General features: G+C 44.4%; 1 protein-coding gene across 10 annotated transcripts in view; it reads right to left on the bottom strand.

The window, feature by feature from the left end:
* The window catches only part of tnikb (TRAF2 and NCK interacting kinase b), a 67,285-nt gene that overhangs the window by 31,897 nt on the left and 9,450 nt on the right, over window positions 1–25,938 (bottom strand). For all 10 annotated transcript variants that reach the window (XM_026180622.2, XM_026180621.2, XM_026180615.2 and 7 more), the window contains exons 3-13: window positions 5,794–5,850; window positions 5,566–5,691; window positions 5,276–5,386; window positions 4,750–4,840; window positions 4,456–4,586; window positions 2,815–2,869; window positions 2,259–2,337; window positions 1,921–2,096; window positions 1,754–1,820; window positions 854–1,052; window positions 465–581 (exon numbers count right to left, since the gene is read on the bottom strand). In XM_026180622.2, coding sequence (XP_026036407.1) covers window positions 465–581; window positions 854–1,052; window positions 1,754–1,820; window positions 1,921–2,096; window positions 2,259–2,337; window positions 2,815–2,869; window positions 4,456–4,586; window positions 4,750–4,840; window positions 5,276–5,386; window positions 5,566–5,691; window positions 5,794–5,850 — 1,209 coding nt within the window. The remainder of the gene's footprint in view (window positions 1–464; window positions 582–853; window positions 1,053–1,753; window positions 1,821–1,920; window positions 2,097–2,258; window positions 2,338–2,814; window positions 2,870–4,455; window positions 4,587–4,749; window positions 4,841–5,275; window positions 5,387–5,565; window positions 5,692–5,793; window positions 5,851–25,938) is intronic.

The following is a 25,938-nucleotide window of genomic DNA, read 5'->3' on the forward strand; positions in this document are numbered from 1 at the left end:
TTGGTCGGAACACCAAACCATCTGGTTTATTATGAATGTGTTGCTACAACAGTAGAGCTAATTAATTTGTGTTTATTTAACAATTGGTTCAAATTTGCTCGTGTAACAGCTGCGAGTTGTTTCCTAAGACATTAATAATAATTCTCAAAGATTAGTGAGAGCTTATTTAAGTCTCTTATTCTCTGTAAGAAGTTTATGTTCCTGTTCCCTGTTCTAGTTGTTGTAAAGCTCATTTATTTATGATTAATGTACAAATTAACTACCATAAATTCTTTCTACAGCGCCCCCTGGTGTCTGGAGGCCAGCATCTACAATATGTGAAATTCTCCTATTACATCATCTCTGTAGCGTCTTCTCTGATTTGACATTTCCATGTTTCAGTCGCTCATCAGAGTAACTGACAGGAGATGTGCTGAGAAGCCACACCCCCCCGTATGACACCTGTCAGTCAGGTGTTTCCGTACCTGCTCTCTCTCGGCGTGCCTCCTCTCCTCCTCGCGGCGGAGCTGCTCCATCTCTTCATACCTCCTCCTCTGCTCTCGCTCCTGTTGCTTCCTCAGCTCTCGCTCGCGACGCTGTTGCTGTAGGTGGAAACCGTTTTACACAACACCTCAGCTGTCTGCATGTCCGTGTGTGTCTGTGTGTGCGCGTCAGGCATGTTTTCCTGGCATTTGGATGAGCTGAGGTGCTAACAAACAGGTGTGATGTGTTTCACATGCAGGAAAAGTGACTTTATAATCATTCTGATCTGTTTCTCACAGATTCAAACAGCCGAAGGACAAATCGACTTCCTGTGTGTAACGTAACAATCTATCGTTGTCATTATTATTATTATCTGCGGTCTTAAATCTACCTCCTCCAGCCGTCGCCGCTGCTCTTTCTGCTCTTCTATACGTTTTTGTCTCTCGGCCAGTAGCTGGCGCTTGTGCTCCTCGTTCTGCTGCTGCTCCAGCTGCTGACGCCGGATCAGCTCCGACCGCTCCTTATTGGCCAGCTGCAGACGCAGGAAGTCTCGCCTCAGCGTGGACTCGCCCGGAATATTGATGATGGAGCTGGAACAGGATTAAGACTTGTTTGAGTTTTAGCGTATCTGCAAACCTATGGACGAGCAGCAGTAATAATGGGAGCATATAGCAGGTCTTTGCTAAATAAAAGAGAAGTTTAGCCACCATAATGTTTTTGTTTGTGAACTCTGTTTCTGAACACCCATCATGTTTTTTGGAGCTAAGAGTGAGCATCGTCAGATGACAGGGTGGAGTTACAGAACGTGAAGTGCCTGCATTCGTAAACTGTTAAAGTGTCACATCTGTAAGTAAGTCCATGGTTGTTATATGAAGCGGTAAATTCTGAGACTGCAAGTGAAGCTACAGCTGAAGTTCCAAGAAGCTGCAGTTCCTGTAGTGGCCACTTGAGGCTGGTGTCAGCGTTGAGTCAGCTGAAAGGATGTTTAATAGACAGCTGTAGCATAGAGCAGCCAGACCTCTAACTTTAAGCCCTAAATAAATTTAAACACGTGAGTTATTTTGTTTTAAACACTTGTGAAGGTGGAAGGTATCTACAAAGACCAAATCATTGTGTTGTAACAGGCTGTAAACCGTTCATTTCTGTTGCAAAGCTGTGGGAGTCGATGGGGAGTGTCTCACTGTCGCTGCCACTCCGGCAACTGGATTTGTGGTGCTTCAGTTTTGGATTCTAGATTTCTGCCTGTTAACACCAGCAGCTACAGTGGAGGCTACGGCATGAGTAAACATACCTGGGCTCTCCTATGTCCCTCTCTTCATCCTCTTCCTCACTCCCACTGTACTCGTACTCCGTCTCATCTGAGGGGAAAACAAACAGAGATTTCAGGTCAGTGTTTACATCTGTTGACAGCGGAGGCTTCAGGCAGCTGTGAGCTGAGGTGAGTTAGTGCCTGCTCACCTCGCTCGCCCCTCCTCTTCTTGGTGCGGTCGATGTGGTCCTTCAGCTGGATGCGGACCTGCCGCTCGTTGGGGAGGTCTCTGATGAAGGGGTGCTTGAGGAGCTGCTCGGTGCTCGGCCTCTGGCTGTGACTCTTCACCAGGCAGCTCTCTATGAACGACTGGAACTTCTTCGACCTGACCGCGAGCACACACACCAGTTAATCGCTGATAGCTCTCTCTCTTAAAACAGCAGCTTCATTAAAGGGAGAGCTGCAGCTTTACCCTCTTACAGGCCACTGTCACATCGTGTTTGTGTAGAGATGTCTGACAGCATGTGTGTGCGTTTAAGTGACTCACCACTTCTTTGATTTGAGTCTCGGGGCAGGATTTCTGGGGATGAGGAAGAGCGCCCTCATTGGATGCATGTCACACAGAGCTGAGGAGGCAAAAGGAAGGAAAGGAGAGAGAGGAAAGGAAAGAAAGCAAAAAGATAGGAATTAAAAAAATTAAAAAGGAAAAATGGGAGAGAGGAGATGAGATTAGGAAAGGTGCCAAAATGTGGATAAAGGAAAGGAGAGGAGATGAGAGAAAGGAAATGATGCAAAGGTGGAGCAAGAGCAGGAAATAAGACAAAAGGGAAGGACAAGAGACAAGAAATGATGAGACATGAAATGGGAGAAGAAGACAGGAGAATAGGAAAGGAAAGGAGAGCAAAGGAAAGGAAAGGAAAGGAAGGGAGAGGAAAGGAAGTATTTAAAGTTGCAGGATAAAAGAAGGGGAGGGAAGGAGACAGGAAGAAGAAGAAGAGGTGCAAAGCAGAAAGAGAAAAAAGAAAAAGACATCGATTTAGTCGTTTAGCTCGCAGACAAACTGTGCTGTGAGTGTCAGCTGATAACGGTGTAATCACACTTACGTGGCGCTCCCTCTGCCATCTCTATGGCTGTGATACCGAGCGACCACAGATCACTCTGCAGAGAGAGAAACACGAAACGTTCACATCCTCCCAACGTGTTACCGACTCAACACTTTCAGGAGATCGGCGCGCCAATCGGTGTACTTGTTAAGCGATAAAAATACAGTCAGCTCCCCATCTGTGCCTGTGCTGGAGATGCCCGTCTTTAACATTTCAACCATATTATTATTATTATGTTTCTGTTTTTAGGTGCAGATCTGAGCTGTTCGTGCTGTCAGACGGACTCAGGCTTTCTCGTCACGTAAAGCCCCGGAGGGTTGGAGTTAATGGTGTAGGCGCACATCCTCCACCAGCTCGCCACAGGGGTTCGTCCTGTCCCCATAACAGCGCGCTCCTCTTACAGTAACCGCTGCAGACCCACTGATTTCAGCTCTCTGAAGGAACGATACTCGTTTCTGTTGGTGCGCTCGGGTAGCAATAATCAGAGATTACACAACTCCAAAAAACAACAGATATGATGTGAGAGGGATTGTTTTTAAAGGTCAGTGCGCGCTGTTTGTTCACAGCTACAAGCAGTTTGACTCGGACGAGAAATTGAACTACAGGAGCTCCGTGAGGGCAATTTAATAAAAAAGAAAAGCAGGAAAAACTTTACCTTTTCCTTCGTTTTAAAGTGTACTTATTTAGGTTTGTTTGACCAGTGTGGAAAATCACGCGTGCACTGTTAAACTGGATCTGTACTCGTGAGATCTTATCCCAGCTTATTAAGTGCAGATTTAAATGCTCCTTCAGTTCAGATCAAACAAACACGGAGACGTCACTGAGCTCCAACAGCCTGATCAGATCAGCTGTTACGCTAATGTTTAGCATCCAGGCAAAAACACGATTTATGAAGCGTAGCTGAGCTGGAAATCCGCCCATAAACTGTACAGCACTGCTGTAACTTTGTAATTAAAACAAGACGCAAAACTAAATATGAGCAATTTGAAGGGATACATACAGACACATTAGCACAGAGATGGAGGATGAGAGCTGTTATAGGAAAACCTCAGAGACAAATGCTGTCCTATGGCAGGATGAAGACAGCGAAAATCGACCAACACAAGAGAGCGTCTCAGGTCATCCCATACGACTCCTGCTCAAGCTTTAAGCTGGTGCTAACATGAAGCTGGGGAGGCTGAGAATGACTGGTTCATTTTGTTTGCTCGGGGCCCAACAGAGGAGACACTTTTAGCAGGAAAAACAAGCTCTATAAATCATCACTTATCTTATATGATCCTGTGCTAATGACTTCACCCGAGTCTCCTTTCGTTTATCAGGTAAACTGGCGTCTGTGCAACACCAGCTGTGCTGTTTAACCTCACAGAATCAATATGAACTAAACCCTAATCCATTACCAACGATAGGATCAATACAAAACCAGCACGACTGTGTGAAATGGCTCCACACGTCACTAATACAAGCGCCCGTGGACGATGTTCTCGGGTTCCACAAACCGAGGGCTGAACGATCTTCTGTTTTCAGGAAACTCAGTGGTGGTTTAGTGCAGCATAGGTTACCATGACGATGTATCCTAGTACAAAGTTAAGCCTAAAGTTAGCTCACCGAGTCCTGAGGCGACTGTTAGTTAGAATAAATTACCTTGAAGTCATACGTGGCATCAGGATTCTCGTCACAGGCGATGACCTCCGGGGCCATCCAGTACGGGGTCCCAATAAACGTGTTCCTCCGTCCCACCGTACGGTCCAGCTGAGCACTCACACCAAAGTCCACTGCACACAAAACACTGTTCATAGCGCTGCGGTGCAGTGCCGAGCTGTACATGTTATGTTTTTGACAGCACGCATCCAGAGCGGCCCCTCAGGAGCCTTCTAACTATAACACAAGTCACCATAATTAGGATGAAACTTAGAATAAATGCTGCTGCTTCCTCACCGAGTTTGACCTCCGCGTTCTCCGTCAGCAGCACGTTCTGGCCTTTGATATCTCTGTGGATGACCTTGTGCTGGTGGAGGTGGGTCAGACCCTGGAGACAAGGGGAAACAAGTGGCAAAGGTCGTCTTACGATCCAAAACAGAACAGCAGGAGGCAGAGGAGAGGCTCGCTAATCCGTGAGCTTCATCGCTTCATTATTTCAGTTCAGCTCTTTGAGGCCAAAATATGCAGATACACAAAACCAGGTGTACATGTTAGATTTGTATTGTTGATTGTCATTTATAATTAACCAATCTGCATTTTTCCTTACAAATCTGTCATTTATATTTATATAAATGTTATAAATTTGATTTCATTTATTTTAGATGCATTTACAAATTTCCTTTCTTGTCAGTTTTGTCCACACACATGTGGCAGACTTTTTCTTTTTTGCAAAGACTCTGACGGTGTTCCTCTGGGAAACAACTGGGTGTTTCTTCTTTGTGGGAAAACATGTAAACATAGGCGACAGCGTTTTGGTTCTTACCCTGAGGATCTCTCTGCAGATGTAGGCGATCCACTCCTCCTTCAGGGAGTTCCCTTTGGTGTTTTTGATCAGATCTGTCACCGAGCCGGCCCCGCAGAACTCCATCACCAGCTGCACAAATATACGTGCAGTTTTTGGGTTTATTATTAACTGTTCACTTCACTGCAAACCTCTATCAGTCATCTCATCCTTTGATCTCTATATACAGGACGTGTTGTCGTTGTGGGTCAGGGGAGCTTTCAGTCAGACTGATTTAAGCTCAGCTAACAAAACGTGTTCGTGTGACTAACCCAGAGCTGGTCGTCCACTCCTGGAGGATTTTTCTTGATGAAGGCTCCATAATAGGTTGCTATGTTCCTGTGGTGGCTGTACTTCTTCAGCATGTTGATCTCGGCTTTAATCTCCTCCTCCTCATCCTAAAGCACACAAACGCAGAGACAGATGCAGCACAATGCCAATAACACACACGGTCCCAGTATAACAGAAAGGCTGGATTAAAGACGGTGTGTGTCACTCACGCCTGTGACATCCATGACCTTGATGGCAGCGAGCTGGCCAGTTTTGACATGGCGACCCTGAAGAACACAGGTGGAGAGGCGATCAAAGACATGAGTCACGGATTTGGATCTAGGACACATTTACTCAACATTTCCGTCCCTAATCTCTTAAGAACAGAGCAAACCCAGTTTGCTTCCTCTAATTCCTTGTTTTGGAGCGATTTCTGATGGGCATCCAGATGAGCAGGCCTTAGCCCTCTGCAGAGCAGGTTTCTGGGGACATATTTATGTTTTGCACTGTCCATCTGTCCAGAATTTGTGGACAAACAAAAGTGTACAATATACAGTCAGAGACTCTTTTGCAAATATGGTCTCAGTAAAGGTTGACATATTATGGATCCAAGTTCCAAATACTGTTCGAAAATACAGCAACAGCCCTTATTCTCAGTATATTCAGCTGGAAAAAAACACCTTTACCATGAAACTTCAAAGAAAGAATGATGATGATGATGATACAGAATCCATCTAACCCAATGTCAACTCCTTCAATAGGCTTCCTCAACGACTAAAATAGAAGCCGGTAGATCCAGATGGAAGACGTTTGATTTTTAACATGTCTTTAGTGTATGAAAGTGTGCATGTAAACCCAAACTGTGGTCCTGTGTGCATGCTAACTGGACTGTAAGGAGCCCGGCTGAGATTGGAGAGGAAACTATACAGCTGACAGAGAACCAGCGTTCGAAACCTGACAAGCTGTTTTTGTGGCTGCTTGAGACTTGGGGAAGTCGATGTCTCATTGCCATATGAAGCATCATATTATGCCTCATTATTATGGGGTCTCCTACTAACCTGCTACGCCAATCGGCATGTTGAAGTGTCCTCGGGCGAGATACTGAACCCTGGGCTGCTCCCAGTGCATTCACAGTTATGTGAATGTGTGCATAAATGTTGGGTACAGAGAAAATGAACGCATGTATGTGATTGGGTGAATGAAGCTTTTAGTAAAAATGAATTAATTAGAGTAGAAAAGCACCGGAAGTGCTGCACACCTGTATTTCTTCTGATGGCCAGCAGGGGGCAAAAACAAGTCTGACTGTAGAGAACTCTGTGAGAGGAAAGGTTTGGTTCGCTCTTAGTGAACACTTTCCTGATCTATTCACAGTCTCAGTTGCTCGTTTCAAGGTTTTGTAAATACAATATTATATTTATTAAATATTAACACTCAACAGAGTCTAAAAGGATAACTGCCACATGAGTGTGCAGCATCCCTCTTTGGTTTGTCTAGCCGATGACTTCACACTAACTATGATTGCATTCTTTCCTTTTACATACTTTTTGCCACATGTCTTACTACGTGATCCCGTCTGACAACACACTGTTCTGATCACAAGAGATCGTGTGCCCACGAGAGATGTGTCTGTCTGCAGCTTCCTCCAGCGATAAAAGCACGCCGCTTGCTTGTTTATCGTCGCTGTTACACTTCACAGACGTGTGCAGCCAGATAATCGTCACAGAAGTGAAAAATGAATCACCAGAAAGTACCCTTCACATGTAGCAGAACACTGTGCTTTGCAAACACCTGAGAGCTCCTCTGCTTTTGAATTCAAGTGGGATGCTTTTACATATTCATGCTGTACTATTTATTCATTTTAAGCTCATTAATTCACCTTTAAGTTTGGCCTGGTCTAGAGTTCAGCCACGTGTAGCTTGTCAGGTAGATGAAAACGACAAAGAGCCAAACAGAAGTAAGAATCGATACTTTACGTTACATTGAGCATCGAGCAGCAGCTCTCTGGGAACAAAATTCCTTATTGGTGTTATAGATTAGATTAGTTCGCCTTGTAATCGGAAGGTTGCCGGTTCGAGCCTCGGCTCCGACAGTCTCGGTCGTTGTGTCCTTGGGCAAGACACTTCACCCGTTGCCTACTGGTGGTGGTCGGAGGGCCCGGTGGCGCCAGTGTCCGGCAGCCTTGCCTCGGTTGCTGTGGCTACAATGTAGCTGCCATCACCAGTGTGTGAATGTGTGGATGACTGGATGTGTAAAGCGCTATACAAATACAGGCCATTTAGTTCATTTACCAGAATAGCTGATAGGCTGCTGGAACGATAACAGTAACTCAAACAGCTACTTGTAACAAACAAGGAATACAGACGTGCACAACACAACATGTTGAACCTTGAAACTGATGTTCCACAGCAGCAGAAGAACACAACAAGTGTCCTTCCTGTTAGCTAAGAGGACGAAACTGAGGCTACAATTCACAGGTTCACCAAAACTGGACAGCAGAGGATTGCAAAACGTCGTCTTGTCTGTGTTTACTTCTCCTGCAACATTCCGATGCTAGGGCCAGACTTTGGGGAAAACAACACGGCGCATGGATCCACCCTGCCTTGGATCAGCAGTTCAGGCTGCGGGTGGTGTAATGGTGTAGTACCAGCTGAGCGTCATTTAAACACCAACCTATCTGAGTATTGCTGCTGACCATGTCCATTTCTTTATAACCAGCGTACCCAACTTTATGTTGTGCAACATAACACAACATGTCGCACAGTTTAAGTCACCTCAGTGAGTTCACTGTACTCACATGACCTCAGCAGTCACCACATCTTAATCCAGCAGAGCACCAGATTTACATTATGGATGCTATCATGTAGTCTGGCTGTACCTAACAAAGTGCAAACAACTGTCCCATTAATAAAATAATTCATTCATGGTCAGCACCCCTCGCCAAGGACTCGCTGATATTTATACTCCCAGACGCTGCAGATATAACGCAGAATAACCATGCGTTCAACTCTGCATTTAAAATATAAACTATAACAGGAAACTGTTCAACTCATGGCTTCAATCTCCGGTTTGTCTTTCCAAAGGTAAAGGCCCCGCGCTCACTGCAGGGCACATCGCCACAGCCTGTTAGCTCCCATTTTTTCAGCACTGTGACGACTTTGAGTTTAAATAATTTACAGTGAAGCTGAACTAAAATCCAACACTGAGTCTAACGTCTCCTCCTCCTCCTTCAAAGCGAAGCCGGTATCACAGCAGCTGTTAAAGCGAGAAAGTGGAAATTCATCCACCTCACTACACACACACACACACACACACACACACACACACACACACACACACACACACACACACACACACACACACACACCATTTCCTAACGGTAACCTAGCAACAGGCCTGGCAGTGAGGGCAATGAATGAATGTGGGGTTGGAGGAGGCAAAGCGATGGCAGTTTGTGTGTGTGTGTACATGTGTGTGTGTTAGAGGCCATGATATTTCACACACTGGGTCACTTGCACATGTGAGTCCCTCAGATTCAGACACACACGCTGAAATAGACAAGCTCACACACACACACACTCACGCAGACTGCGTCTCGGTTACTCAGCGTTGCATCAGACACTGAATATATCTGACAGGCTGAAATCACCTCGGAGTGCTGAAAGTCTCTTGTTCTCTCCCCGTCTCTCTTGTGCGTCTCACATCTTTTGTTTCCTGTTTCATCGCGCCGACTCCCTCGATTTCTTTCACCTGTGCCAAGTGTTCGATAATTCAGCCTTTGGAATCGTCAATAACTTTAGGAAAATGTCAGTTTTTTTCTTTAAAGCTGATCTAAAAACCAGCCTGATGATTCACAGCGTGCTAACAATGCCAGTCACATTTTACCGAAAGCTGACCTTGGATCTGTCGTTAACGATCCAATCGAAACCTTTCTAGTCAGATGCCATTTTAGTAGATGTGCTGTGAACCGACTCCAACCTTCACCCACCAGCTGCCATTAAAAGCTCAAGTGTACACCAGCCTCCCTTTAAAATATGATAATTAGTTTAGTCTCCACTGTCTCCCAGTCAGTTCTATGACGGACAGGCAGGAGTGGAAACCACAAAGCAAAACTGTCCATTAATGTCGGTGTAAAGCTTGATTCACGCTCGCTCTGATCGGTCTCAATAACAAACAATGCGTTCGTACCTCCGCACGAGAAAATGTGCACAGCTCTAAACTCTGAGCTGGCCTAACAGTCGGGGAAAAACCTGACGAATGAACACAAATCACACGCACCTTTCCTGCTGTCTCTGTTTATTTACGCGGCGAGAATAAAACTGATTAATTACACCGAAGCATCTTTTACAGCAGGTGTCTAAATCATTTTAGCTCGGGGGCCGCAAACAAACAATTTGATCACAAGTGGGCTAGACCACCACAACTGCTGCATAATAACATACAGTACTGTGCAAAAGTCTTGAGCCACCACTAATTCCTTTATATTCTGCAGGAGAATGGGAAAAGATGCAGTAATGCATGGAAACATGGAAAGTCATTTGGTATGACCGCCTTTACCCTTCAACACGGGCTGAACTCAGCTTTTTGTCATCAGGAATAATTCTCAGACATCAAAGTTCTTCTCTGGGAGTTTGTTCTGTTAACATCGTCCCACACTGCTTCAATAATGAGGCTCTGTGCTTTTCTATTCATGTGTGTTTTTAGTGCATTGTCTCTTTGGGGTCATTGTTTCCAGATGGTATTGTATCCGATCGCACTTTTATATGGAGAAGATCTGCAACACCATTGGATGAAATGCAGCCTGAGACCATGACAGACCCCCACTGTGTTTTCTAGATGGCTGTGGACTGTAACTGTTGGACCTCTCTCCTGATGAGGCCTCAGTAAACAGTGCAAACACTGAATGTCCAGATACATCGCTCAGGTTCTGTGTCAGATCTTTGCTGGATTTTTAACCATTTCTTAATGACTTCCAGCTTGTTTATTCACTGTAGATCATTTTCAGGCCTTCTCTGTTCTACACGTGTCCGGTTTCCTCGCGCTTTTAAGGACACACTTTACATCATGCTTAGATGTGCCATGTTTTTAACTAATAGCTCTTTGGGAATCACCTTGATGGCGCAAAAATACTATTATATGTCTGACAATTATTTTTGGCATCTTTCATAGTTTCAGCTAAGAAATGTGAACAATCAATGTGATACAAGGTTATTTACTAAGCTGTGTAGACACAACACTGATTTATTGCTTCAGTTAGTTCCTGTTTTATGCTTTAATGAGGTCACACTCATAGGTCAGTGTAAAGTGGACTGAAAAACTGCCAGTGCTCAAAGAAAAGTTTTGAAAATCCTTTAGAAATCTGGAGAACTGCTGCAATAATGATCAGCAAGCAACAAACATTTAAGGGGGAAAATAAGTAAATAAACAAACGTCAACATACGAGGAATGTTGGAAAGCCCGAGTGTAAGTGAGGCAGGAGGTACATGATACACTGACGTAGGCGATTAACTGACAGGTGTAGCACAAAGAAGGCAGGAAGTATAAAACAATATGCTCTAATATAATAAAATAAAACAGGAAGTGCCTAACGATGGTGATCATCCTTCTCTCTGTATGTAAGGTTTGTTCATTAAAGCCTGAACTGTCCAGCCCTGCGATTTAAATACTGCCCATGGAAACGCTCCACACCAGCCATGAACTCGTCATATTTAGGATTCAGTACATTCTCTTCCACTGGTCCAATTCAAGTTCACGGGGGGGCTGGAGCCTCTTCCAGCTACCTTGATAACTGCATGTCTGTAGAGCGTGGGAGGAAGAACATGCAGACCCCACACAGGAAGATGGTGGATTTAAACACAGAATCTTCTTGCTGTGAGGCAACAGTGCTAACCACTGCACCATGAGAAGATCAAGATCAAGATAAAGCTGAAACGTATGACTTGGCCTGTTTCGCAATGGAAAATAATCTTTTCAAAAATTCCTGGATCCAGATCTCCAGATGTTACTCATGCCCAGCCGGGACCAAGCTCCACCTTGGATCAAGTTCTCATACAAATCAATCAACAACTTTCTGACTAATTATTTTAAACATAACAGCACCTTTACAGTCTGACAAAGTAGCAGCCTGTCTCACTCTTCCTGTTGATGGTACACGGCTAAGTCACTAGTAGGCAGCAGCTTTGTGCAGCTGAAGCTAAGTTATAATTCGAAAAGTCAGTAAACCTGCTCCCTGGACCTCGGGTTAAGTGTGTGAAGTGCTGCTGTGACTGCAGGACAAACGGCAGCGATCCAGCACGATGGGGCAATAAAAGGCGAGGCAGATAAGGAAGAGATAGCATCTCACAGAGGCTCTTTGTTTTGCTATCTCTCTTCCTCCGACACCGACGGCCGGCCAGACGAATCTCCCAAAGGTGACACAGAGCTCCCAGCGTGTGTTCACGTGTGTGCGCGTGCTCGAGCCAGATTATGGAGGCCGGGCGGCATGAGGAAGCTGCATTAAAATATCACCCGAATCCGCACATATGCAGGGAGAGAGATAAAGATAGCAGCAGAGGGAGAACAGAGGGAGGTGGCAGGTGAGGAGGAGGCGGAGGAGGAGGATGACTGGAGGTAGAAAAGGGCAGAATATCCTTTTGAGGCTGCCTCAGGCGTAAAAACACACCTCAGGTCCTGCGTTCAGACAAGCCTCGCATTCCTAACCTGAACACAAGCCCCGACACATTACGACAGAAACAGACTGACAGACACAAATTAGCGTTTCTCTCTCTGCGCTCTAATGTAACAACACGTCCTCTGGAAACGGCGAGCTTGTGCAACCAGCGTGGGCTTTTGTCTGCGTCCTATTGTCGCAGAAATACACAAATTCACCACGTTTGGCATTTTAGAAGTGACTGCAAAAGGACAACTGAAAATATGAAAACCACAGTTTCAAAGAAGCATTATTCTCTGTTTTAAAGGAGCTTAAAAGCAAACACTGGAGGCCAAAATACACCAAACAGCAGGCTGTTATTTTGTTTTCAAACCCCCATACTGGCAGCAGCTAGACTAGCTTATCATCATTCCCAAGGCATGAAATACTGCCATGCTGTCAAAGACAATTTAGTTTCAGAGAAACTCAGATCTGCTTTTGTGTCGGTGCCACGGCGCATCAGCGGCAACGAAAGTGAAAATGATGTCATTCCTAACTCGACAGGTATGGATGTCAGCAGTCCTTGGGGTCACACTTTAAAGCAATACTGACTCTTGACTGCCATTTTTTAATGCAGGGGTCGGCAACCCTGGGCACGAAGGGTTAACTGATGGCACAACTATAGTTGGACTGGCCATTGGTATGCCCGATGTGATTTTTCATTTTTATGGGTCGATGATTTTTGTTCATTCGTTTGTTTGTTTGTTGTTTTGTTTTTTGTAACGGTATAAACAATGAAAGGTGGTGGATTGGCCAGATGCTGGCAGATGTGTAAAAATAACTCAATTGTTTAGTCGTGTCTGTGGCGGAGCTCCCACTGAGGCCAGCAGGTGGATGAGGGAAAGGGGAGGCAGGAGGAGAGACCCGAGGCGGCCGCCGGTCCGAGCATCAGGTGAACTGAACTTCAGGTAAGAAATTATGACCTGCAGTCCATCTGGGTCAGATATAAACCAAGTTTAGGTGGAGTTTATTTTCGTTATGCTGACTTTTTCGTACTGCGTGCTAGCTAGCATGACGGAGTTTCTATACAGCTGTTCGGTTGCTATGATGTTACTGATGGTGAACTTTATTTTATTCATGAGGTTCGTTAGTAGAGTTGCCAACGGCTCCTTAAAAATGGAATGGTCCCTCATTCAGAGAAAATATTACGCGTTTCGTTTTGAGCTGAAAAGGAACACAGTTTGTCCCGGACTTCAGCTACAATGGAAAAAGACAAAGCTGGATTTATGGATAAAAGTGTTTGTTTTTTTGTTTCAAAATAGCTGATAACTATTCGCAGACAGCTGCCAACATCTGCGAACAAATATCATTCTGTAAAGTTGTTTTATAAAGCGTGTAACTGTTCGTGTAGAGTGTTATTAAATTTATTGCTAATACAGTCATATGGCACATTGATTTCTGAGGAAATTTTAGATGGCACTCATCATCAGAAATGTTGCCAACCCTTGTCTTAATGTCAAAGAGGCTGTAGATGTCTAACGCCTAAACTTAAACGTGACACCCAAATGCATGTTTGGCCCACACCTGGGCCACATCTGGCCCTGACTGAGGCTGTCTGGTTGCCACAACTAAGCCGCTGCTGCACCTTAAATTCGCCAGGTGTGCTGTGACACCTGGAGCAAAGCTGTCCCATACAACCATTCAGAGCCACATCCTGCACACAAGTAAGTGGCAAAATAAGACAGTGTTACCCCATAGTTGACTGCAAACGTGGCTGAAATATGAATGTTTAATTTAAATGGGTATTTCTGTTGCCGACTAACGAAGGCAGCAAGTCAATTGCAGACTCCTGTTTGACATTCATCACCCAAACTGCACTGCTGTCATTACTGTCCTATTTCCAGTCCTGAAACACTACATTAATTTCTACCGGCTCCCTGCTTGTACATCTCAGCTCCGGTTTCTTCTCTGTGCCAGTGGGAGCTCCCTCTCCTCACCTTGTGCTCTCACAGTCTCTTGTGTGTTAAAAATAAAGAATGAGAGGTTGGTACAGAAACATATCTGAGCTTTGCTATCTGACTGTATATAAAAAATAATTGCAGACCCCACAAGTGAAGTGGGGTAATGCCTTAAACCTGCATTCTCTCTAACAGCCAACAGGTTTGCCCGGGTGGATCACTTGGTGTTTTACCTTTTTGCCTTTCAAATTAGCAGGATGTACGCTACGGGTCAGGTCAGTCAGCCAGGAGGAAGCAAAACAATCTGCGGGAGAAAGGCTGTTGACAGCTGTGCCAGCGTTACAGTCCTGGATGCTAATGCTACTAGCTTGGGTTCTCAGGACGACTGTGGCTATAAGACGAGTGATAGCAGTAGACCCGAAGAGCTAGCACTACCTCAATCAGATCTCCTGTGGAGGAGAAAAGTGCAGGAGTCGTGATTTTAGTCAACATTTTTGCAACACATTGCTTTGGCTGTATGTTTTGGGTCATTGTCCATCTGTATTATGGAACGCCGCCCAATCGGTTTGACTGCATTTAGCTGGATTTGAGCAGACAGTCTGTCTCTGAACACATCAGCATTCATTCAGCTTCTTCTGTCCTGTGTCACATCATCAGTAAACACTAGTATTCTGGTAGAGGTTGATCTTTCATCTGTCCAAAGAATGTTTTTCCATTTTGTGCTGGATTTTGAGATGTTTTAGTCCAATCTAGCCTTAATATTGTTGAGGCTTACGAGCGGCTTGCACCTTGCTATGTGGCACATGTTAAGGGGCTGAAACTCTTCATCCAGTGTGAATGTGGATACCCTCAAATGAAAGCTGAGAGTCTACAGATTACACCCATGTCCATTATATAACTAGGATTGGAATATCTTCCTATATGGAAGTCTATGAGGAAATGACCTGACTTCTCACTTTACGACGCCAACAAAAACTGACCTTAAATCTTTATGGTCTTAATCACCAAAAAAGTTTTATTTCACACAACACAACAATCTTTATTTTGTAAATTACAGTTCCATTTAGGGCAAAATAGCTGATAAACAGGGCATGACCGAGGCTACCCTGTGGAAAGCTGACTTTTGCTTCCACTTTTCCAGATGAACTATCCCAGAAATTCAAACGTATGTGTGCTTGTAAACCTGGAGACACGGCTGAAACAAAGATTGTCCGTTTATGATTCTTTTCTTGGAGGTCTGCTTTCAAATCCAAGCCAATTATTTATGGCAACACATATCAGCTTTTCTGTCATGACTCACCTTCTGGTTTCCTACTGAAATGACTTATCTGCCATAACAAAGGTCATTTTCTGATTAATCTCTGCTGATCATTTCTAAAAAAGGAACGATTAGTAACACTTACACGTACAATGCAGCCTGTGATGTACTGCACACTGTTATTTCACTGCATGAATCATGTACCAGTGTCTGCACTAATCTCTGGGGTTTGATGCCAGGAAGTGAGATGCCAGTGTTCCCAGGAACTCTCTTCATGGAACGAGCTCTTCTTTCCAGCTAAATGCAGAATAACCTGGAACCTGCTGCAAACTGAAGACTGCTGAAGCACATGCAGCAGTTTTCATGCTAAAATGCCGCTTTGCAGCTTAGACAGCTAACGTCCGGATGAGCTCGAAATAAACTGCTGTGTAAAAGGTGTCTGAAGGCCAAAGTGTGTCCAGCTGCAGAGAGCGGCCAGACTCAAGGTCAGGCTGAAAATCCTGCCGTCACACAGAGATGTGACTCAACAGAGCACATTTTTAGACGGAGACTCCTGGAAGACACTCACAGTGTTGCATTTGTTCAGAGTGGCTACTTTCTCAGCTCCACATGAGGCCAACTGCTGTGCGAAGTGGGCACAAGAGTTTCCGAATCCGTTTCAGGAAGTTACAAAGAAGTGTCAGATGCAGAAACTCCAACTTACTCAACAAGCATGCAGGCACTCATCAGCAAACCAGACAAACATTGAACAAGTTTCGCTTTGCAGAAAGACAAGAAACAACAAAAGAGGAAGGTAACCACGCAGGCTGGTATGTTTCCCCAGGCTGTCACATGAAGTGACTAATGTGATGTCATAATGCTGCAACGTGTGGAAAAAAAACAACACACACAGAAAAAGTTTGCCTTCGAGGCTTTCTGCCAGCAGTTTATGCTAGCAGAAACATGAACAAATAAATACTATTTAATCCTATTGTTTTTACTGCAGCCTTACTAACATGAACAAGTAACTATGTAACATAAACCTCTTGTGTCTGATCCTTTTTAAGGCAACATAGTCTAATCTTTATGTGGACTTTAGTCCTCTACACTACAGAAGGGATTACAGACAGTATACAAAATATAAAGAGTCACCGTTACTTTACCAAGTACTTTGTTTGCTCCACATTTTGAAGACGGTTACACATTAAAGAAGTGCCAGAATAGAAACAATAAAAATGTGATATTTGATATTAGAAGCAACTTTTAACCTTATTTCTACCATTTACTGCTATTCTCGTTCAATGTATGCTTAACAGTTAAGTAAAGCCGTATCCTGTTTTTGTCCAGTAAAACTCGCCACCTGTAGGGGGAGCAGTTCTGTTGCCAACCAGGCTACTTAATGGTGGGGCAGCTTCTGAGCATGACTGAGCGTCTGTAGAGATCTTGGTTTCTATGCATTTGGTTTGCACGCGTCTGAACAGCGTCCCGCAGAAACTTTATGACGTTTGGCCAATATTTTATTTTATTTATTGCAGATTCAGACAGTTAAGAAGCTGTGACTTCACAAAATAAGTTGCACTGATGGTCCTAGAGCAACATTACTATGACACTGTAGCAACAACACCCACAGGAAGCCACACCGTAGGCCAACCTGTTACAATTATTCTTGTATGCATATGCTTTCATTAATCTTCTATTTCCTCCAAAATGCCCATTTGTTCCCTACAGTCTTGTTTTCTTCTGCTGTGCCTTCATTTAAGTCGCAGCAGGAGCCAGCCAGTGTTGTTATTGGTTCTTTCCTCATACAATGAAATCTCCTGTAAATTGCAGACTGCTGTATAAAGTGTTTCTGAATGCTGCATTCAGAGGAAGAAACCAAAATACATGGCAAACAAAAGCCGGTGACATCAGCACCTCCGACAGGCAGCTCCTGTCTTCAGACCTCCTTTTATAGAACAGCGACTTCACTTTCTGAGCTAAAATCAAACACTTCCATTTATGCCGCGTCTCTGCAGCTGAATAAAGCTTTCCAGCTGTCAGGAATCTGATGGAGATGAATGAGTGTGAAGGCTTTGCTGGAGATATTATAAACCGGATCCAGCACCAGAGCCAGTCTTTTACTTTTGCACTTCTGTAGACACGTGTGTTATTGTTGCATATCTGTGCATGAAAAGCATGCACGTTTCCTGCATCTCAGCTATGTGGCTGCGCGAGATTCCTTATTTAACCTGCTAAGCGAATAAAGACTCTACTCTATTATCAATGAGGCCTGCACAGTGAGACGAAATGAGAGGGAGATATTCTGAGAGAGAGAAAGCTTGAAGGCTGGAGGAGCCTCTCTGTGCTTTAATCGATACAACAGATTGAATAAACTCCACTCTGCGAGAGCTCATTCACTGATTAATCAAATCCAGTAAAAACCAAAGCGGCCTCCTCAGTGGTCAAACCCTCCAGTGTGAGCTTTGAAAACTCCCATCAAGCGCAATCAAAAGGTCAGCAACGCACCAAATCTGCTGAACAGTCTCGGCGATGTCAGCGAAACGCCCGCAGTGAAATGTAAACTTAAAGCGTATCTTTCATGCTTTAACGCCCTCCACGAGCAGCCTTTCAGCATCATTCAGATATTTCTCCTTCATTGCTCGCTCACAGCCTGTAACTGTGAAAGATTGCTAAAAACCGGGAGCCGGGAGGGGAGGCGTCAGCAGCCCCGAGGGTGGAAAAAAGATTTGAAAGCTGCTTGAAAATGTTGGCAAGGAGGATGAATGAAAAAAAGGATTCTGCTTTAGTTCAATAAATGCCACAAAACTGGACAGGAACTAAGTGTTTTCATTACAGCATTCGACTTCCCCTTTCAAATGTTTTCACTCATATCTAACGTTTGATGCCTCACTGTAATTTCCTTCAAAGCATCAGCCACGTAATTGCAATTTCTTATGAAGTTTAGAGGATAATTTGGTGCTAATTATAGTGGAAATTGAGACGCGTCACATTAATTAATCTGAATTAATTTCCAGCATAGCCTAGAGAGTCTACTGAGCAATTTGCTTCCGGTATAAAAATAAAATCTTACTTTGCAAAGTGACAAAGTGACAGCTATCACGTCAGGGCTGCAGTCGTTTAGCCTACAGTCATGTGAAAAGAAAGAGCTCTACCACGCAATACCATCTTATAAGTAAGTAAGTAAGTATACCCTCACTACTTCCACAGAAAGAAGCAGTCCGGTATTGCTGATCAAACCCTTCTTATTACCTGATCATCAGCATGTGTGAGCGTAGGCCTGCGCGATGTGACCAAATCCCGATATAAGACATTTATCTCCCCGACAACGCATGTCAGGACGATAAATGCATGAAGCTATACATTTTTAGGCACGAGTTGTAATGGCCGCCATTTTCTTTGAGAGTATTTATTACACGGCGTACTGCGGGGTAAAGCCTGTCCTAACGTTTGAGTCTGAGGTTTATTTTGAGCACCTGACGGCTTGCTTTTGCTCCTCATCCATAAACTCTCTCCGTACTCTTTCACATGACTCTTGGGTAGGCGGTACAAGAGGCTTGCCGTGTTTAGTCTGTGGTGGGGAAAGGTTTCCTGCATAATTTGCATTAGTACAGTTTTCTGGTCCGTGTCAGACTTTTTAATAACCAAACCATGTTCATGCTACATGTATAGATAGAGAGTACAGAGGCCCCTTGTTTAGGAATAAGGTCCTCGATTTGTTTTGACTCGTCCTTCTGTTTGTCACCATTTCAGTTAATTTTGAAAAAATCTCAGGATCTTCAGCTTTACTGCGAAAGATTAATGTGGAAAATAAACAAGTGGACGGTGGAGCCACATGCTGGGTTTACTGTCGTTGTTGTCGGCGCTTGTCTGTCCATAGTGTAGATATTTTAAATATAAGAGAAAGAGAGAACTTTAAGAAATTAATAAAGCCACTACAGTGACCATCAAAACCATGAAAAAATATTGCCGTAAACAGTTTGTTTTGCGACACTGCGAAACAAACGATAGCGTGATAGGAAACGACAGACGTCGCCATGTGATACATATCGTTGTAGCGAACAGCCTTATGTGAGCACCTCTATGAAAGCAAACGTCAGACAGTTTGCTACTGTGAAGTATTCAGGTGTGTGTTGAAGACATCAGCAACAATCTTAGAGAAGCAAAAACATTTGAAGTCCATCATTCTGCACAGAGAAAGATTATTCCCAAGTGGAAAACATTCCTGACAGCTGCCAGTCCTTACGGAGGGGACGTCCCCGCAAATTCACCCAAAGGTCAGACTGTGCAATGCTCAGAGGAACTGCAAAAACCCAGGAGCTTCATCTCAGACTCGGTGGGCCTCTGTTAATATGTCAAATGTTGAAGTTCATAACAGCACAAACACCTCATCCCATCTGTCAGGACAGGGGTGAGTCGACCGTGAACTCCTCTGTACACCAAAGTATCCTTGAGTCGAATGTGAGGCATCTGTGCTGTATCGTTAAAGGTGGTTCATTACAAGTAACGCGTTACTGTAATCCTATTACTTTTTTTCAAGTAACGAGTAATGTAAGGCAGTGGTCCCCTGGGCCACCGACCGGTACCGGTCCGTGAGTCGTTTGGTGCCGGGCCACGAGAGCTGAGGCTTGTGTGTGAAATGTTTATTTTTGTATCATTTTTTATCATTAACTCGGTTTCGCTGGGTCTGTTCTAGGGGCGGGTTTCGATTATCGATTTATCGATTAAAATCAATTCTGGCTTTGATAACGTGATATCGATTCATTAAAATCCTGAATCGATTTTTAAATATAAATTTATTTTGCCCAAAACGTTATTGTCACGGCGGGGTGCGCCGATGTGTGTGGAAACAGGACCCAAAAGCAGATGAGGACAAGGAGTAGTAAGGTCTTAACAGAAAGGTGAGGCTTTATTAAAATGACGGCAGGGTTAAACCAGGAAACCAAAACGAACTGGCAAAACACTAAGAAACAAAACACTAAAGGTACTAAGACCAAAAACTATAACTATGACTGAGGTGGAAATAAACAGGCTAAGACTATGACTAACGTGGAAATACAGACGAAGACTAGAACTATGACTGAGGTGAGGTAAACAGACGACCCGACAATGACATGCAGAAAACAGAGGGCTTAAATACATACATGAGGTGATCAGGGGAAGTGGAGACACATGGGGGAAACAGCTGACTGACATAAACCTAAATGACAGGACCAGGAGGAGGAAAGCTAAATGCAATGAACAAAGAACACATGACACTGTCAGAATAAAACAGGAAATACTAAAACTAGACATGACAACACAACTAAACAGACCTAATACGTGAAGAATAATACAAGAACCCAAAACATAGAAAACCAAGGGAACAATAATAAATAACAGCTTAAACTAAAGCTAGATAGGAAATGACACAAAAACTAATCACATATCAAAATGAAAAAAATACAAACATGAACTCAGAGCGCTGGGTCAGAGACCCAGCCTGTGACAGTTATACACAACGCGGACCCGCGGATCAGAATCAGTGAGATGTCGCCTTTCTCACCCGACGGCACGGACACGGTCGGGGCTGAAAGCCGACAGCTCGCTGACTCTGATCCGTCGGCGGGTCCGCGCTTTGTGTTCACGCCCTTTTTGCGCTGATTCAGCAGGTTTTATCTCTCTCCAAACAATATTGAGCGAACCAGCAGCAAAAGAAGATCCAAACTACGCTTCACATAAACATCGTCATGAATTCACTCTGACTTTTGCTGTTTTGTTTCCACCACAATAAAATCACACTTCATGCACAGCTCTCTCTCTGTGTACTTCAAGAACAGTTTCCAGTCTAAAAATCTGTTTTCTGCATTATTCGCTTGCTTGTTACGCACACGTCTACCGTTGTTTACAGGCTGTCGGCCGCTGTTTTTTTTTCCTTTTACTTACTTCCGAAAAGTAAGTAAAAGGAAAAAAAAATCTTTTCTGCCATTCCACAGGCTTCTGAACAAATTTAAACTTTTTAAAATTATGCAAAATTGCAAAATGCTGTGTCTGTAATCAAACCTCTGTAACTTTGCTCTGCTTCACGTCAGCAGCATCAGGTAATGTTCATGTGTTCATTAATGGTTTTCTTTTGTTTTTGATGTACTGCAGAATATTTTTATAAAATCCCAGAACAGGAAAACCTTCATGTTTTTCTGTTTTATCTTCAGCTACTTTGACACAAAGGCCTCTGCTGTGATGGTCACAGCTTTGATAAAGTCTCGCAGGTGTCAGCTTTCTTTTTATATCTATAAAAATATGGAAATGTACTGATGCATGATCTGAATTATAATATTTCTGACTGTCTGAGGCAAAATTTCCCCGATTCAAATTGAATCGTGGATCGAATCAATTCTAGAAATCGGTGACGATACCCAGCCCTGGTCTTTTCCTGTGTGTTTTTTTTTTTGGGTACTGGTTTTATTTTGTTGTATTTATCTGTGACACCTTAAAGGCCGGCCCCTGAAAACATTGTCGGACATAAACAGCTCCTTGGCACAAAAAAGGTTGGGGACCGCTGTAAGGGATTACTATTGCAAAAAAGTAATTAGATTACTGCTACTTTCTCGTAAGCACGCTGCGTTACTGCGTTACTAAACCGTCATGAGTTTGTTTGTGAGAGTGTCTCATGACAATGATGGTAACAGACATGTGCAGATGGATAATATGGAGAGAGTACGACCGTGCAGCGTACTGCGTACTTTGAGTTTGACAAAAACAGCGTCCGCCAGGACTGGACTGGGACAAAAACTCGGCCCGGGCATTTTGACTAGAGACCGGCCCCCCAGGTATTAAAGCCATAAAGCCTTTGAATGAAAACAAACGCTGTGGTGACAGTGATGTACAGTCTTGTTGGTATATGTATGATTTCTATACATTTTACATCAGATAAAAACTTTGGTTGTAAGATTCAGATAATTATTTAATAACAGCGAGACATTTTAAATGAGAATAAGAAAGAAAAGTATTTCTTTGTGCCCCCTCTCCCTGTTAATGCCCCACCTGCCCCCCCTGGCAACACTTTGCTAGATCCACCCCTGCACAGTTACCAGCTGTCAGGTACTTAGAAAAGGATCCTGGTGTTATTTGTCTCTCAGAAACAGTTCATAACTTCAACTCATTCATGTCACCTAAAAGGTAAACCTGTTTCTCCATCACCTGTTCAGCTCTGATGATCCAGTAAGGACATCTCCTGGTTTCATCTTCATGTTTCCCTCTCACCACATATCCAAACCATATCATGACCAGCAGCTTTACAGCTGTGGCTCCAGCAAACATCAGCTGATACTAGAAATTAATATTAAATACATTCTAACAACAGCTGATCAAGCTTAAACGTGCTGCTGTTGCTTAATGTGACCGCTGCTGGTTTCCTGTTTCTGGCACAAAGTGGGAGATAAACAAGCAAGAGAGAAAAGCTGATCAGCTGATCATTGATCAGTTTCATAGCAGCAGGAGAGGGAGGGGGGAGAATGAGAGAAGAGGCAGCTGTGCAGCGTAACGGCAGAATAACTTCAGCTTTGTGTCTTTGTTCAGAAGGGTTAAAGAAATCTGAGCTGGCAGCAATCACTTCAGAGTGTCGGGTCAGGACACTTGCAAATGTTCAGATGTGAGAGGAACAAACAGGCAGAGTCCAGGAATAAAGTTGTCATTCTTTGTATTTTCAATTGAGAATGTGCCCGCAGCTGGGCGAGATAGAGTGTGTGTGTGTGTATGTGTGGTTTCTGCAGACAAAGCATAATGATACAAATCAATTAGGAATCAAATTACATAATAAACATAAAGATATAACTGAGGTGTACTCAAGTACAGCATATAGCTAAATAAGCTGACATTATACTTCAACCTGGTTACATAAACTTAAAGTCAGACATTATGCATCAACACACCGCATACAACTATGCACTGAAGGCAACTTTACATCGGTTTATCATCTGTTACACAGAGCACAGAATCAACAACACGATACCAACGAATCTCTCTGCTAGAAGCTAATTAGCAAACAAATCTGTTATGCTAGCGAACTGCCACTTGTACATAACGTCACTTAAACAGAAGCAGAAACTGCTGGTAAGTCATCAAATACACTCATGGCTGAACACCAACATAACTGAGTGAAGTAAAACATTAACTTACGGTCTTATGAACGCACACACTGTCCGTTGTTCAGCTGCTGTTTGTCTCTGAACTAAAGTTGCGGACATGCACCCCGATGGTGCATTCAGGGGGCATAGGAAATCCCATACACAAACCTAACCCTTTTGTACAGCCGCCCCCAAATTTGGTGTACAAATTTGACCTCGATGGAATGTCCTCTGCACCTAAGCAGAATCCTGGGGTAGAACAGGCAACCTGATGAGCCGTGCCACCGGGCGAGTGTAAGTTAGGTCCTTTACTTGAACGACTGCAGCTCTGACACGATCATCGGCCCCCGGTAAGATAGTTTTCATGGTTCCTACTTGCCAGAGCGCTCGTGGGGTCTGCTGATCAACAATGAGAACCACAGATCCAACTGCAATGTTGTCTGTGTCCTTGTGCCATTTCTGCCGTGGTTGCAAGGTGGGAATAAAATGCCGTATGAAGTGCTTCCAGAATTGGTCAGCCAGGACTTGAGTGTGTCTCCATCTCTTACGACTGAGCAGCTCGGATTCTGGATAGAACACTTGGGGTAGAGAGCAATCTGGCCGCCCCATCAACAAAGAGTAGGGCGTGATGGGATCTGGGTCTGCGATGTCTGAAGAAACATAACCCAAAGGCCTGGAGTTGAGTATACTCTCCACCTCAAGCAGGACAGTCCTCAGCACTTCCTCTGACACTATCTGCGCTCCCAACGTGGTGCGCAGAGCGGTTTTCACAGATCGCACCTCTCTCTCCCAAGACCCTCCAAAGTGTGGAGCACTAGGGGGATTGAAACAGAATCGGATCTGTTCTGCTGCCAGTTGCTGTCTAAGATCTGGCGTTAGGGCGATGAATGCTTCTTGTAGTTCCTTACTTGCACCTCGAAAGTTAGTACCCTGGTCCGAACGGAGTTCAAACGGCTTCCCTCTACGGGCTATGAACCGTCTGAGTGACATCAAGAAGGAGTCAACATCCATGTTTACCAGCAGATCCAGGTGAACTGCTCGAGTAGTAAGACACTTGAAAAGGATGCCCCACCTCTTTTCTGTGCGCCGACCCACTTTAATGAGCATAGGGCCGAAGCAGTCCATTCCAGTCGAATAGAAAGCAGGTCAGAAGAGCCTCAAACTTGAGGGTGGCAAATCTGCCATTTTCGGGACCTCTGGTTGACCTCTCCACTTCTTGCATTCGGGACAGTAATGCTGATGTCTTCTGACTGCTTCTCTCCCCCTTGAGATCCAGTATTTCCAGCGCAACTCAGCGAAAACATGTTCAGCTCCCGGGTGGTTGAGCTTATTGTCACATCGCTGGATTAGAAGCTTCGTAACTGGGTGAGCAGGCTCTAGAAGTACAGGGTGTAGTACCTCAGGGCTCAGGCCTTCGCATCTGCGGAGTCGACCTCCAACTCTAATCAAGTCAGAAGCCTTGTCATACTCAGGAGCGAGGGTAATTAGCCTGCTACTGGATGGAATCAGCTTCTCTGATTTAAGTAATGTGAATTCTCTCGGGAAGCTCTCCATCTGAGAATGTCTAAGCAGGGCCAGCTCTGCCCTTTTAAAGTCATCAGCATCAGGGTGACTGGTGTCATTAGCCACCCCGTGCATCAATCGAGCAGTGGCTTTCAGGAGTTCCTCATATGTGCTGAACTGTTTGATGTCAGGTATCGCTGGACTAGCGGATCCAGTAAGCAGACCACAGAACACTGGCTTCTTCAGCTCCTCCACTTCCTCCTTAGCTTCTCCCACCGGTGCTTGTGGCCAAAGGCTGGGTGGCCGCTGAAGAAATGGTGGCCCCCGGCTCCAGCGATTCGCACCAGCAAGCTGAGCCACAGTTTTCCCTCTTGTGATATCGTCTGCTGGATTGGTTCCTGAGTCCACGTACCGCCAAGATGCTGCAGCAGAGAGTTCTTGTACCTCTGCAACTCTGGTTCCCACAAAGACTTTATATCTGCATGAATCTGAATGGAGCCAGTTAAGCACTGTGGTCGAGTCTGTCCAGAACACCACATCTTGGATGTCAAGGGTCAGTTCTTTCTTCAGAACAGAAGCCAGCTGTGCTCCTGTAAGGGCTCCACACAACTCTAGCCTTGGAATTGAGAGTTGCTTCTTGGGTGCAACTCTCGACCTCGCAGCCAAGAAAGCCACCTGGACCTTTCCTTCTCCTTGGTCGGTCCGTAGATATGCCACAGACCCATAGGCACGCTCAGAGGCATCACAGAACACATGAAGGCTTCGATGGCTGTGACTACAATCCGAGCGTGAGTCAGTGTAGCATCTCGGCAGCGTTATCTGTGAGAGCTGGCTGAGTTCACTTTCCCACAAACGCCAGGCGTGGAGCAGATTCTCAGGTAAGTGAGGATCATCCCATCCTCTTTTCTTGTCCCAGAGGTGTTGCACGATGACCTTTGCCCTGGTTGTAT

Source organism: Astatotilapia calliptera, chromosome 9, assembly GCF_964374335.1.
Source record: "Astatotilapia calliptera chromosome 9, fAstCal68.1, whole genome shotgun sequence".
NCBI classification, from domain to species: domain Eukaryota; kingdom Metazoa; phylum Chordata; class Actinopteri; order Cichliformes; family Cichlidae; genus Astatotilapia; species Astatotilapia calliptera.